The 15,140-nt window shown below is 45.1% G+C and overlaps 1 protein-coding gene across 1 annotated transcript in view; it reads right to left on the reverse strand.

Annotated features, from left to right (window-relative positions):
• The window catches only part of nr5a2 (nuclear receptor subfamily 5, group A, member 2), a 62,838-nt gene that overhangs the window by 32,836 nt on the left and 14,862 nt on the right, over nt 1–15,140 (reverse strand). The window contains exon 4 of the mRNA XM_020098259.2: nt 14,068–14,780. Within this exon, the coding sequence (XP_019953818.1) occupies nt 14,068–14,780 (713 nt within the window). The remainder of the gene's footprint in view (nt 1–14,067; nt 14,781–15,140) is intronic.

Below are 15,140 nucleotides of genomic sequence, written 5' to 3' on the forward strand. Positions count from 1 at the left end.
ATTGCCCCTGAAAATGGCAGCGTCAGTGTCTAGACAAAATAAAGACGTTAGTCATAGAAGTGCAGTCATGTTTCCATTACTGTTTATTGGAGCCGATAAATACCTGTGTCTACTGCCGAGTCATTTTACCTGTTAGCGAATGCCGATTGTATCCGTTCCCATTGCAGACAAAAGCCAGATGTTAGTGGGTCTTTGACCAGAGGAAAAAGGGCTTTGGTGCATTATTGTAGCTTCATTCGACACATTAACTGGCCTGAAAATGAAATGTAGTCAGAAGCTAAAGGTTATGGTGTCATGAGTGTTTCTGTTGATTGTGTACAACCCTCTTATTCTCTGACAACCACTCTGCCCAGTGTTTTGACTGAGTGTGTGTCAATACACTGTGTTGGCCTGAGAGCAGAAGGCAGTTTGTATGAACAGATGAATGCAGTGTGTGTGTGTCAGGAGGAATGCTACAGTCTGTGTCTAAGTGTATGTCCTCGTGTGGATGTGCCCACGTCTGATCGATATTGCCGGGGCACTGACAGATTGATCGGTTCCCACAGTGACTGCATTAACAGACTCTGGAGGCTGACCTTTGACCCAGAGAACACTCTGCTTTCGATTGGCCACGCTCACTTCCTCTCACCGTCTCCTCACACCCTGACATACATCCCCTTGTCCCAGGTTTGTGGGAGAAAGGAAAAACTAAAACCCGAATGCCCCATTCCTCTCACCGCCCTCCCTACATCTGTCCTACACAGCATGTCTTTGTCCTAAGACCTTGTTGAGATAAGAGCAAACAAGGGGCCAAATAAAGTCTTTGCCTGGGCCTCACCTCAACCCAGCGGCAATATAACACTGCTACAGATACAGGAAATGCAGGAGCTGCCTATTCTAGCAGACCAGTGTAAGAGTTTGTGCCCTTAAAACATACGTAAGTAGATAATAAATAAATAACAACGATCTTGAAACAACAGCTGTTCCAGGTAAAAATAATGGATCATTAAATATAAAGTTATTGTGTTATCTTGTGTGAGAATACACGAAAATCCTGGCACGACATTCATGAGGCAGGAAAAACAAAGTATCTCTTTGGGTCTGTGTTACAGGCGGGAAAATGTCTTGTTTTCTCAAGGTCGCTGACGATAGCAACAAACCTTCTTTTCTGTCTGATATCAGCACAGGGATTTGAGGACGGACCAAGCGCGGCCAAACTTTCCTATTCCGTTTTTTACTTGATGCATAAGCATATGAAAGATAGCAAAATCAATAAGGTGAGAGAACGGACCGGTGAGAGGCAAGACATGAATTTCAATGGATATCTTATCATGCATGTGATGTTTATTGTCTGCCATGGCTCGTCTCTTTTCTCCAAGACTTTTCAGGTAACGTCTGGCTTTTAGCTTTTCGATATACGCATGATATTTCTGAAGCTTAGTCTACGTGGCACATTGTCTACGGAAAGGTGAGTTCTGCAGCTATCAAAGGGAACTGCAGGAAAAATTAGGTTATGAGAAAGGAATGAATGTACAGTTGCCTCATTTCTGCAGAAAGTTAATCCATGAGTGAATGGCTTAAAGGAATCCAGTTATTTTTTGAAAGTTATTGTTTTCAGGTTATCTCAGAAGTGAACTACCCACCCCCACCACACACAAACACACACACACACACACACACACACACACACATACACATACACTGGCTCTCTCGTATTCTCTCACTTACACACAGACATGAAATCTCAGGGCTTAGAGCTAAGAAGCTATCAACTAATTATCAAAAACACAGAGAAGCCCTAATCAATTATTCACATGAACATTAGACTGCTAATACACTGGCAGCCCAGGGAATGGCATCTCCCAAAAGTAACCCTTCCTCCTCCTTTCCTCCAACACATACACACACACGAACACACACACTTGATGCAATCATGTCAAGACCTGCATAGTTGCACAGACACACACGTACAACACACACTTATATACACACATGCCTCCTGCTCCCTTCCCGCCACTCCACTCTCTTCCTTCCTCCTTCCGCTCCTACGTCAAATGCAGACAGAGAAAACGAATGTTGCTGGAGTTGTGCTATAGCAGTCTGCCTTTAAGGTTCCTGGCTTGGAGGAGCTGATCATAGAAATCCTATTGATCCATCAGCACCCCCACCACCACTACATACTCCCAAAGCATGCAAACACACACCCAAAGCTTAATCTACCAGGCAATTCCTGGGCATTAAGCCGCAGCCATTGAATTTTCATGCCGTGCAATCATTATTTGAGTTAATGCTGCAATTTATGACTTAGTGTTTGCGTGTGGAGTGTGAACGCTCCGTGAAGGGGGGATGCAATATATACGAAGGTGAGGAGGTCAGCGTGTATGTATGCAGGTGTGGATATGACTGAATAACTTTTATTAAACGGTCATGACTGTCAGATGGGATAGAGAAAGAGGACGAATGTGTGCAAGGGAATAGACATGAGTGTGTATGTGTTTTTGTGCAACTTTGAGTGTGTGTGTGTGTGTGCATGTGTGTGTGAGTTTCATTGACAGATACTGGGGAAGACGCTTGGCTGGCTGTCTTTGCGTTAACAGGAAAACAAGACGAGGAGACAAAGACGACAGCAGGCTAAAGGCTTTCTCCTTTTGTATTATTCAGAGCCGTATAGAGACAGTCTCTTTAACTCACTCTCACTCACACACACACACCAGACCCACATGTATACAGTAGTATGTAATATACCTTAACACAGCTAAGAAGACTAAAGCTAATTTAAAATGCAGAGACTGACGTGGTGATGGTTTCTGTCTGAGAGGGCGGGAAACACAGATTCCCATAAGGCACTGACGTGCTGGGGTGGGGGTATTTTATCTGTTTCTTCTCTTTTTTGATATGGGGGTGGTGGGGGGGGGGGGGTTTGGAACAGGGTTTTGGAACAGACAGTGTTTGATATTACATCCAAACGTGGCACAGCTCCAGAGCTCACCGCCTTTGATGGCCAATTTAAATATCTGAATTAACTAATTGAGCATTTCCTGAGGTCTTGTGATATGTAAACAGTTGAAGCCCAAGGAGGATGAGGCATCAAAATGGCAAAAACGCCGCAGAACAGATGGAGCCCTGCTGCTCCATGAAGTGCGTCTCTGGGTCCCCCCTGACTGAAAATGCCACGAATGCGTCCACATAAGGAGAAAGCCGTCTTTCTGTAGCACCGCTGCGGCGGCACGAGGCCTGATGCTGCTGATGGGAAGTGCAGCGTAACATGTGGCCTATAAAACACACGGCCTGAGGGAAGGTGAGACTGCGGCTTGCCACCTGAAAACCTTGTCTTTTTTGGTTTGGGTTCAGCATCTCTGGTTCATTTCCAGAGGTTTAACAGTGTTGTCGACACCTTTCTCAGCAAGTCTCCTTTCAATATATTTGGTTTATGGCTCGTCATTGTTTCAGCTTGGTTGAAAAGCCTCTTTTTATCCCCCTCTGAGAGGTCGCAATCCTGAAAGAACGCAGCACAGTAATGGCTATTATTAGTGCTGTGCCTTTATTGCATATGTATGGAATCATTTATCCGCGGCTCATGCCAGGTTTGCAGTTATGGTGTTTTGGGAGGAATGGAGAAAGAGACTGACAGATTGAGGGAATGGTGTGAGAGTAATAAAAAAAGTACTGGTGCAATGCAAAAGAAATAAGGAGAGCAAGTGCTATTAAAACCAGCGAAGAAAAGAAACGCCAAAAGAGGGATAGAGAACAGGTGTCTTTGTCCCACTTTGGCAGCGGAGCTAAAGCTGCTTTCTTGTCTGGGTCGTTTGGTGGCGTGCGGCCGCATTGAAATTTCTTACCCGTTGTCACAACACAACCACAATGTCTAGTGTTACTCCTGCGGACGGCGTGCTTCAGTCAGCTCCGAGCAAATTCAATCACAGGCCTTACCAGTTGAATAAAAATACCCCTCAGCTTTTAGGTTGTGTAAAACTACCCGGTAAGCTGTTGACTCTGCTCCACCTTCGTCTTATCTATTGTCTCCCGGACCCTGTCCCCCCCCACCCCCACCCTCCACTCCAAGCCTTCCCCACTCCCTTTCCAGAATAGACAAGCCATAAATAAGCATCAAAAATAGACATTGGGGGACAACTGTTGACACCCCGGTGACGAGAGCGGCAGACACAGGCACAACCTCTCGGCAGGCTGGATTACACACAGATAATTGAGGCCACGCAACATCAGAGCATAAGAAGCTGGGGGCACTTTGTGTGTGTGAGAAGACATTTGAAGGCTTGTGTTTCAGAATGCTGTTTAGGGAGCAAACTCTTTACTGAGGAAGTTTGACATTCCTTTGAATGCCACAATATTTTTTCATTTTGGCATTTCCTCTTTTTATTTTAAGAATGATGGGTTTTGATGATTTTTTTAATACTGTAAAATATTAAAACTGATTGCTTTTTATAATTTTGAATGTTTAATGGGGTCAGAAATTGCATTTACTTGTGGTAAACGATGCTAAACTCCCCTTAGCAAGGAGCGAGTTTTACCAATTCATCTTTGTCCAAGCTGTGCATCGTATGTTCTGAATATATCCATCGTCATGTTTTCAATTTTATTATTTAACTTTATAAATCATCTGCTATTTTAGCAAAGAATACCACAATGTTTCACTGTGTCCAGGATATGAATACACAGATAAATGTTTGGTTTCTTATGTCAAAGTAAAACCCCAACTGTATGTCCTTTTTGCACCTATTTGTGCTCTGATACTTTCCAAACTGTCTCCTCGACAGAGATGAAATGTATATGCAGGCGCAGAGAAGGGGAAGATGGATTAGCTGACAGGTTTGCATACTTAAGTGTGGTGAGTTTAGTTTAGAGGTTGAAGGTTGGCGTAAGGCTGCAGCAGCCACACCTCGGCCCCTCTGACCTGCAGGAAACCCTATAGCCGGGAGCTATTTAGAAGCAAAATGCTGCCACTTGTCTGTATATTTACCCCTCGTCTGACAACATATTTCCACTGTCACCCGCCCAATCTGCCTGAAGACAATACTTGTTATCTTCTATTTTATGAGGATTACTTCTAATTTGTCCTCTTTTGCTGTGAACTGCGAGCACCAATTTTTTGGCTTGCTGAGGCACTTTGGGAAGTAACTGTGGATTAAACACTGCTCATAACTATAAGCACGGCAGGGAGAGGGGGGAGAGGGGGGAGAGGAAAAGTTTCTTTGCACTTTGCCGGAGAGTGTAAAGTGTTTGCATGCTGTTGAGTTGATTTGTTAGCAGCCCAGTCGACTAAATCAAGTCCCCATCTCCACTTTGTTTACCCATTTTCTTTGTCTCTCATTCCCACTTCCTCTCTGCTTTTCAATCTATCTCTCGCTCCCCTCTGATTTGATTGACTGGTGCCAACTTGTGCAACAACAACTGCGGGGCCACCGGGGCAAACAGCACAGCCTAGTCACCTGCGTCAGCGTCTTAACAAGCAGCATGACCTGCCAATAAAAAAGGCTTTTACCCTGATCGTCCTCAAACAAGACTTAAACAGCTCTTTCTCCCGACGAATGCCCAAAGTGCTCACAAATGTGAATCAGGCCGTGTTAACTTGCTTGAAAATGAAAAAAATATAGAGGAGGTGGAGGCAATCTTTGTTTTTCTTTGCTCCTTCATCAGTGGTAGTTTGAAGAGGAGGGTAAAATGGAGCAAGGAAGAGACAGAAGAAGAAGAAGAAAAAATATCTCTTCAGCAAGGGGTGCAGACAATTGATTCATGCAACACAGTCCCCGCGACAACAATTGCATTCCTTGTTATTGTCCATAAACAAGTGTATTTCCCCACTTGAGTGAGGATTTCAGTTAAATGAAAGGAAACTGTACGCAACTGTAAGAAAGTGAACTTTGCTTGAGGGAGGAGGAAGGAGGAAGTTCAAGAAGAAGGAAATGTTGAGGACAGTTGAGTCTATCATGGCCCGGAGCTCTGTAAACCTGTACCTCATGACAGCCCTTTCATCCCTCATCAAAGCAACAAGTAGATGAGCAGACTTTGTGCTTTGCTAAAACTTCCCAGCCCCCTCCATCTCCTTATGGCTGCTGCTCCTCTGGGATGGGCGACCTTAAATCTTTTCTTTTAACAAGTTTCCTGTTCTTCCTTCCGGCCTCCTGCGATCCCCTGGGGTCGGACCTACGGGACCATTCCAGTATTTGGAGAGGCCGTATCTTAAAGCCTTGTCTACAACCGTTGGGGGACATCAGGAGAACAGTGGAAAATGTGAGGTTTTTTTTATTAAATCAGTGGTCGTCTGCTGTCAAACAGGCAAAGCATGGAAGATTCTATTAGAAAATGCGTTGGAAAAATGATTTGAGTGATATAAATACCTATATAGAGAAACTTTAAACACGTGTGCTGTCTTGTCATGGTGCTCACTGTTTTTTTTTTCTCAATTACCAGAATCCTTCTGAGATACAGACAGTATGTATGTACATGTACTATACAGGTTTACTTTGTGGTACCAAAGGGGACATAACAGATACGCTCTTGTTTGACTGCGTCCTCAATAATCGACTTTTTCAATTTGGTTTTAGTAGTATTGGAAAAACTAAAATCTGTAGGCTCATTTTACAGTATTTATGAAAAAGATGTATCGCACGACGATCCATAATTTATGAATGAAAAGAGGCCTTTGTGAAGCCCCTACCACTCTCTCCACCCCCCCCACCTCCCGAACTTCTGCTCTTACCCACAGTGCTACTGATCAAACAGATATTGTTACCACTAAAATAGCAACTTAAAAAAACACACAGGCGGCCGTAAGAACCAGCCTGCAGCCTGGGAGGAAGACTGACAGCAGAGGGGAGGTGGGGTGATGAGGGAGGGAGGGAGAGAGAAAGAAAGAAAGAGAAACTGGTAAATTTAGCTCTCCTCAGTAAAACTACAAAAAAACTGTACATGAGCGACTACCGTGTGTGTGTGTGTGTGTGTGTGTGTGTGTTCATTCTTCCATGTGTGTATTGGGGCGGTGGTGGGGTGGGGGCATGTCATCTATCACTGGACAAATGCTGGGCTGTGGGGGGCGTTGGTGGAAGCAGGGGTGAGGGTGGGTCGGGTGGAGGTGGTGGTGGGGGGTGTCGGCCAGAATGGTGCTGCTCCTCAAATGAAATAATATATCTTTGAAAGCCTACGCCCCGCGCCAGGCCGCGGGCCCATATATCAAGCCCAAGAGCGTCTGGTGGATCCGCTCCAGGACCATTAACCTTCCACCTGTTCCCCCCCCCGAGCAGCCCCCCCACCCCCCACCCCGCACCGAGCAACCTACCGGTCTCCTTCTCACCCCTCCCTTGTTGTCCTTCACCATGCCCCTCCACTCCTCCTCCTCCTCTTGCCCTTGGTCGCTGCCTCTCGCAGCCCCTTGTTCGTCTTCCCATTAACCCCCCCTCACCTTCCTCTCTACCTCATTTCCTTCTTTCTGTCCTTCTCTGGCCGCCCTTCATTATTTCCTCTCTCTGTCTCTCTGTCTGTCTCTCTCTGTCTCTCTCTCTCCTTGTGTCTTCTTCTATCTCTCTCTATCTCCCAAAGTCAACTTTTTTTTTTCTTCTCATCTTTGTTCGGATATCTCTCTCCCGCTCTGACTCCATCTCTTATGTTTGTCTTTCCTTTCTCTCATGGTCTCGGAGTCTTTTCTCACTTTAAATCATCCACTCTGTCTTTCTTTCTTTCAACCTCATGTCATAGCCTTTATCTCTCCCTCTCTTTCTCTCTTTAAACTCCCCGTCTCCATCCCTACATCCCTCCATCTCTCTGCATCCTCCTCTGCACCTTTTCCCTTCTCAGCTAATGTAATGCAAGGACGGCAAAGTGTGTGTGTGTGTGTGTGTGTGTGTGTGTGTGTGTGTGTGTGTTGGAAGGTGCACCCCAGCCTGCAGAATAATTCAAATGCAATGGACTGCAGGGACACAGTTACAAATCTTTGCCAACTGCGTGCGGCCGCCAACCCCATCACGCTTGCAGTGCAGTTTGTCAGGATGGGGGGTGCTGGGAGGGGGAAGTTGTTGTGGGGGGGGGCCCATTGACCTCTGTGACAAGACAGACATTGCACCCTCAGGCTCGGAAACAGCATGTGTGTTTGTGGAGGGTGGTATAGATATACCACTTCCCAGGGATCACAGATCGCACCTAAAACGGCTTATTAATTTCCACTTAGTTATGGGGTGTGAGGAAAAAAAGAAAAGGTGCAAACCCCGGTCAGAGCAGGGCAGGGGTAATATACTCCTGTATACACAGACAAATGCACACACACAGACACACACAAACACACACACACACACATCCTTGAAAATTAAACTGCTCCTGTATAGGTCATGGCAGAAAAGCTGTGTCTGCTTCTGTGTGTGTGTCTGTGTGTGTGGTTGTGCAGGAGGAGGATAACTAAGACTGTAGTAAAAGACCCTCCAGTCTGAACTGGGCGGGTGGGTGGTGTAGGGATAATTTCACCAAAGAAAATTCATGTAATATTTATGGATGTAGATGGAGGGGAGGTTGAGGAGGGGGGGGGGGGATTATGCAGCCGGGCAGAGTGGGTTGCATCAGAGGACCTTACATTATTCACTCAGGTAAATCTATAAGTGGAGAATATTCAGGTGTGAGATGTGAACATCAGCCGCCCCTCCTGCTCCACCCCGGGGATCTGTCACACCGCGTGATTGACTGACGTGCCGCCGCTTAGAGGAGTCGAATAAACTGGCGGCAAACAGTCAGCGGTGTAAATAATTCTGCTGCTTAAAATGCTCGTTTTATATTTTAGAGGCTGGAGCAGATTTCAGTGAATTTTGCAAGACTTGGAGTTGAGGTTTGAGGGTTTGACATTCTGAACAACACAAAGGCAAATATTCCTGCAAACTGAATGCATTGGTTTTTAAATATAAACATTTGAATGAAGGTTTGGGTAAATGGAAAATATCAAGAAAATCTTTTTTTTTTAAATTGTATTCAATGAGAAAGCAGCAGTGAGGCTGTGTTTTGACCTCTCTTCTCCTCATCTCATCTCCCCTCTTTGTTTCACCTCTGTTCTCCTCGCCTGTCCTTTCCTTTCCTCTTGCCGGCCATCTGTTTATCCAATATGGCTGTCCCATCTCAGCTGGGAGCTTTCCCAGGGAACAAGACTTCTAATACAGTTCCTCCTCAACTTAATGGCCCTCAGTTCTGCTTTTGCCATTCCCGCTACATGCAGAGAGACAAAACCGAAAAAAAGAAGAAGAAAAGAGACAGAGAAGCAGAAAAAACCTGCACGGACCCCCACTCCAAAAAAAAGACGGTCCCTAGACGACTAGAATAAACAGCGAAGCCACATTTCAAAACGTCACAGGTATTTTCCTCCCTGCTCCACTTTTATCAGCTGGACAGACTAAATATATGTATAAAGTTACACAGCTTTTTACTGAAGATAGATGGAAAAGATAAAAAAATGGACGTCAGCTTCAGGATGTAACAAGAGTCAGTAACATTCAGAAATCTCTTAATGATGACTGCTTCACCTTCAAAAATGCTCCAGTCGTCTTTGAAACATTAGGACTTGGAGTCATTTTGATTTTCAGAAGCTTCTACACTTGTGTCTCTGCCACTATCGCTACATATTATAACACTGTTCCAGTTACACAACAATAAAATGCAGCCTATTATTCCTTAATATTGTTGAAAAGCATTGTGATAAATGTAGTAAATATCAATCTGAAGTCCTGATATATGTGAAAAAGGGGTAATGTTAGAGGGCATACAGCCAAAAGTAAAGTCTATCTAAAAATATAATATATAATAAGTTTGCTTAGTATTCATCTTAATGTATGCCATAGCATACAACAACATACAACACCACTTTTTTCTTCAAGTGAGGAAATAGAGTATTCGCAGTTTGCATGGTTACAATTCAAATAAAGTTCAAGTAAATGGGGAAAAGCCAATGAAATATTGATTGTGTATGAACAGATTCACGACTCCGTTGAGTAACACGCAACCGAAACTCAACCATAAAAGCTGCTCTAGCCTTCGAGCATCACAGTGAATTGAATTATGTTCTCTATCCAGCTAAGGTTAACGAGTCAGGATGAAAAAGCAGCAAAACATCTTTTCGTTCATTATTCACTCGTCACTTTCTTTATATGTAACGCATTGCTAAAGAAACATCACAAAGCCCATGTATTAAACTAACGCGGCTTGTCCTGCGTCCTGCTGGAAATAAAGGTTGCGTATGTTTTCAAAGCCGCCTTTAAATAAATTAGGAAAAGGGAAATCAAATAGTTCACTTGTGTTGCTTAAAGCCACTACACTGTGTTTTCTGTGGCTTCATTAACCTGTGTGTGTTGTGTGTTGACAGGGCTCACAAACGTGCACGCTGTCCAAACACTAAACACACATCCTTTTTATTAAAGGGTGCGGAAAGGGGGGAGGTGGAGTGGCTGTGGTGTAAAGAGAGTCGAGTTGGGAAGGTGAGATATAAACACAGGAATCATCAATAGTGGCGATCGCTCCGCTGAAGTCTCCCTCCCATTGTGTTTGTGGTGGGAGTCAGGCCAGCCATCCCAGCACTGGAACAATGGAGGAGAGGGTCGCACTGGACCAGCTACAGTATGAGTCATACTCGCACACGCACACACACATGCAAAGTCAAGCAACGTCCCCCCTCGTGTTCGGCAACACAAACAGGAACATTAGACATTAGAAGCTGTGTTTTTAGGAGGCCTGTTTTCACAAACACAGCATGAAACAAGTTGTTCATTTTAATGTGTTGCTATCAACGGCCTCACAAACTCCCTCTCCACATAATCTGAAATGTGCAGCAGATAAACTATTTTACGGAATTAATTTCTACGATTCACTGCATTTATTCAATTTTTGTGGATCCCCTCTTTTTCATCTTGCATCATATATTTCAAAAATTGCTTTCTTTTATTTTTTAAATAAAACACTCAGCATCCACTGGGCTTCATCAAATTCTGGCTTTTGTGTATAAGTAGTTTTTGGTGAATTTCTCCTTTAACGCTGACAAAGCCGTGTGGCTGGCACCAGGGCGGTCAGAGGGGTTCATGGAAGGACAGGGGAGGAAAGGGGAGGGGAGGGGCGGCGTACCAGTCAGTGAGAGACAAATGCATGTGTTTTCCTGCCTAGGCACTCACTACACAACACTTCACAACACTAATATACATTCATAGACAGTATATTCCTACACATACTGTAGAAAACACATCTGTACATTGTCATTCTAAAATGAGTTTATCTTGCGATCAAATTAGATTTAAAAGAGTTATCTGCAAATAAATGCATTTTCAGCAATGACGTATGCAATTGCGATTTTTCCAATCACAAAAGCCATATTTCATAGATAAAGATTTAGTAAAATAGAGACCAGAGAAAGTTCAACCAATGCTAATTTATCTTTCTCCACATTAACAAAAATCTTTCGAGCTGGAATATGTTGGAAAACATTTACTTACACTGATCACAAGCAAATGAAAAGAGAAAAAAACCCAGTGCTTACGTGCAACTGTAACCATAGCGAACAGACAAAAACCTACACACTCATGAACACACACACACACACACACACCCACACCGACACACCCACACACACACACACACACACACACACATGCACCTGTCTTCATCTCACTTCATATTTTATGAAACAACCACAGGTGATCGTGCCCTCAACTCTGCCAAAACGTTCCCTCATTGCACCACTTTTTCTTTTCCTCCACTGATTTCAAAACCAGTGCAGCAGATCTGCCTGTGTCTAATTGCCGACGTGTTAAACCAATCAAAACCGAAGTGCGCTGGCGGGAAGAGCCCGTCTCAGCTTCTCGGATCCAAGGTGTTAGAAATAAAGGTCCCTCACGTCATGGCTCATTCCCAGAAAGAGACGGGGGAAGGAGAGAGGCAGCGTGCCGCATCGGAGAAGAATGGGGAGAGCTCTTTAGAAGGTCCTCCTAATGGCTAAATATTTATGAGTCCCGTGACCGAAGCCAACTTATGGAAACTAAATCTTTAAACACTTTTTTTGGCAGATGCCTGCACACACACACTCCACCAGCTTGGCTCTATTACCAGAGAAATTCTTTTGTTCTTACAGAGCTAATAATAGGGAGAGAGGGGCTGTGTGTTACGTGTGAGCAGTGACTGTGTCTTAATGTGGCAGTGTGTGTGTGTGTGTGTGTGTGTGTGTGTGTGTGTGTGTGTGTGTGTGTGTGTGTGTGTGTGTGTGTGTGTGAGAGATGAAACTGTATTTATAGCTTCCTACAGCGCCACACTACTACTGCTGTGACAAACTTGTAATTCTACTCGGCTTCCTGTCTTTCTGGTCCCGGCCTCAAACTCTCAGCTTTACATTTAGAGGGGAGTTCAAAGGTCGGATGGATTTGTCTTTTAATTGAACTGGGGCAGATCCGTTTGGCTGCCTCACGGTTTTGCTGAATTCTCACCGTTACCGACACATAAGCTTTGCTCTGCAGTCCTTCCAGTCATTGGTAATGAGAAACACATAAAGAGGAGAAAGCTGTGTGTTTGTAGTGTGGGAAAAAGTGTCAAAGCCACAGCTAGGACATTATTTTTCAGTCCCACTTGTGCTTAAGATGGCTCTTTAAAAACAGAGCAAGCCAGGGGGAGTTCAATTATCTCCCTCGCTTAAGTGCCCCCTCCTCACCCAAACCTGAGGGGCTGTGTGACGGGGCCAGGAGAGGTTTTTTTTTTTCTGGGTTTGATTGAGCGGATTGGTTTTGCAGGAAGAGGTTTCTCCTGCTCTGAGCCCCGGTCATTTTCTACCTTTGTAACAGGCACGCGGCTCAACGGCTATTAAGCTCAACTAATATGGGTCGTCATTAGGGAAACATAATGGCGCTTCACTCAGCAGCAAATCAGGGAGCGACAAACACAAGTGGCTGAGATAATTGAATTAGGACGAGGGTGTGAGGAATGGAGAGGCCTGGCAGGGCTGCGAAAATGATCATTCAAAGTTAATGGGCACAGCGCACGCAATTATTCAACGTGGCCACACCCTACGACAAGCGCTAGTGTGTGTGTGTGTGTGTGTGTGTGTGTGTGTGTGTGTGTGTGTGTTGCCCCTGAATGTGAAAACAGTTCTCGAAAATGTCAATAGCGGAGACACAGCGCCTGCTAAATGTCAACATGTGTATTTCAAGGACTCTTGTCTGCGTTGTAATTGGCACAGGTTTCAATATTGCGTTTATTTCATTTATCATTTTCACCCCTTTGAAAAACAAAATAGTATTAAATATTTGAGAGGGAGGTTTGGGACGAGCTCCGGTCCCATGAATATGCAGCTGAGCCTTTGGCGACGCGGCGTGAAACAAACAGACAAAAGGAGGGGAAGAAGAACAGGTGAAGCGCAGGCTAATCATACGGCTTTCATGACGCTCTGAAAATTAACCCCCATTCAGAGCGAATAAAGCTGCAAGTGCACAAGCACCCCAGAAAACGTCCCTTGGGCTGTGCAATGAATGAGTGTGAATTATCAAATTTTTACATTGAAGCATTGGTGGACGGTGTCTATTGGTCGGTTGGGATTGATCATGATTAACAGTCAAACACGCTGTTGGACTGGCTCAGATGTTTTTAAGAGACATGGCAGATTACATATACTTAACCAGTAAATATGTCTTTCAAATATAGCTAAAGGTTAGAAACAATCTTCAAATCAAATCAAATACAGATGATTTATTGTGATTCCTGTGTGAAACCGTCAGCTCTCTCAATTGGAGATGGACGGACTTCAGTTCACATAAAACCCTCAGACTATGAGATTTCACAACCCATAGCCAAAATGTGTCACATATGAAAATGTGTCTGACTGCTGAATTTTGATCAGGCAGTTGGACAGACAGTGTGTGGCAGCTGCAGCAGACCCCCTCTTACCCCCCCTGCAATCCTGCACACACACTTAATGTTGAGCCGGGGCATAAAAACAAGGAAGATTAAAGATCTGTCCAAGATGAAGGGTTGAACAAATGATGTTCCTGAACTCTACAAAGTCATTTATAATGACCTACAGAGTTTCTGCACCTCGAATTGTAAAACACTTGAAAAAAAAGCATCATGATCGCCTACCTTGAGTTCACGGAAGAAGATGCTGCTGCGTGCCCACTCCACGATGGAGAAGAGCGTCTGGTCGGCCATCTTGCACATTAAGCCGAAGGTGTTGAGCTTCTCGTGTTTGCCGCGGCTGGCCTGCTCCTGCTGCAGGTACGCCAGGATCTTGGCCTGAACCTGTGGCTCGTCAGGCTCACACTTTAACAGCTCTACGATCAGGTGGGGGAAGCTGGGTGGCGAGCCCGACTGGTAGGCATCTACGTAGGCGTAGCCCATGATGGACTCTGGCGAGCTGGTGTACGGGTCAGGGTACTCTGACTTGATGGTGCGTGTGCCCTGGAAGTGTCCGTAGGCCGCCTGGTAGCCCTGTAGGCTGCCGGCGTGTGGCGGCATCGCCATGCTGACCGGCGAGGTGACAAATGGGCTGCGGTCGTAGTCTGTTGGGGGCAGGGCAGTGGCGTGATGATGGTGGTGGTGGTGGTGGTGGTGACCGGTGTGGTGGCCGGCGTGGTGGCTCAGCGGGAGGCCCTTGGAGGCGGCTGAGTGGATGTTCTGGATGGCTGAAGAGATGGTGAGGTCAGTGGGCACGGCCTGCATCACCTGAGTCATGGCCTCAATCTTGAGGCCGTTAGCTCGGATCAGCGCCTTCTTTTGCTGCTTGAGAGCTCGGTCACGTTTGTACATGGGGCCAAACTTGTTGCGACCGCCACGCATGCGGTCCGCCCGCACAGCTGACAGGAAGAGAGGAGGAGAAGGAGACAAGAGAGGACAGAATTAGTGACGGTGTTTAATTCTTTGTTTCTGGCGTTCTCATTCCTGACGTCTGCACTTGCATCAAGCCTTATCACAATTCTCTCTGTCTCAGATATGACTGATGACTGATTTCTGTTGAAACAAAATCCTAAAAAGAACTATAACAATGTTTGAGCAAGAATGAAAGATATCCTCTTGTGTTTATATTCATATTTATGTGGTGTTGTGAGGGCAAACTTCTCATTGGTAACTTGTATGTAGGGCAAAGGTGTTCCTCTGGTGATTACACTTGACATTTACATGTTGACTCTTAAACCACACAGGTCTAACAGATAGCT

The sequence above is a fragment of the Paralichthys olivaceus genome, chromosome 3 (assembly GCF_024713975.1).
Source record: "Paralichthys olivaceus isolate ysfri-2021 chromosome 3, ASM2471397v2, whole genome shotgun sequence".
NCBI lineage: Eukaryota > Metazoa > Chordata > Actinopteri > Pleuronectiformes > Paralichthyidae > Paralichthys > Paralichthys olivaceus.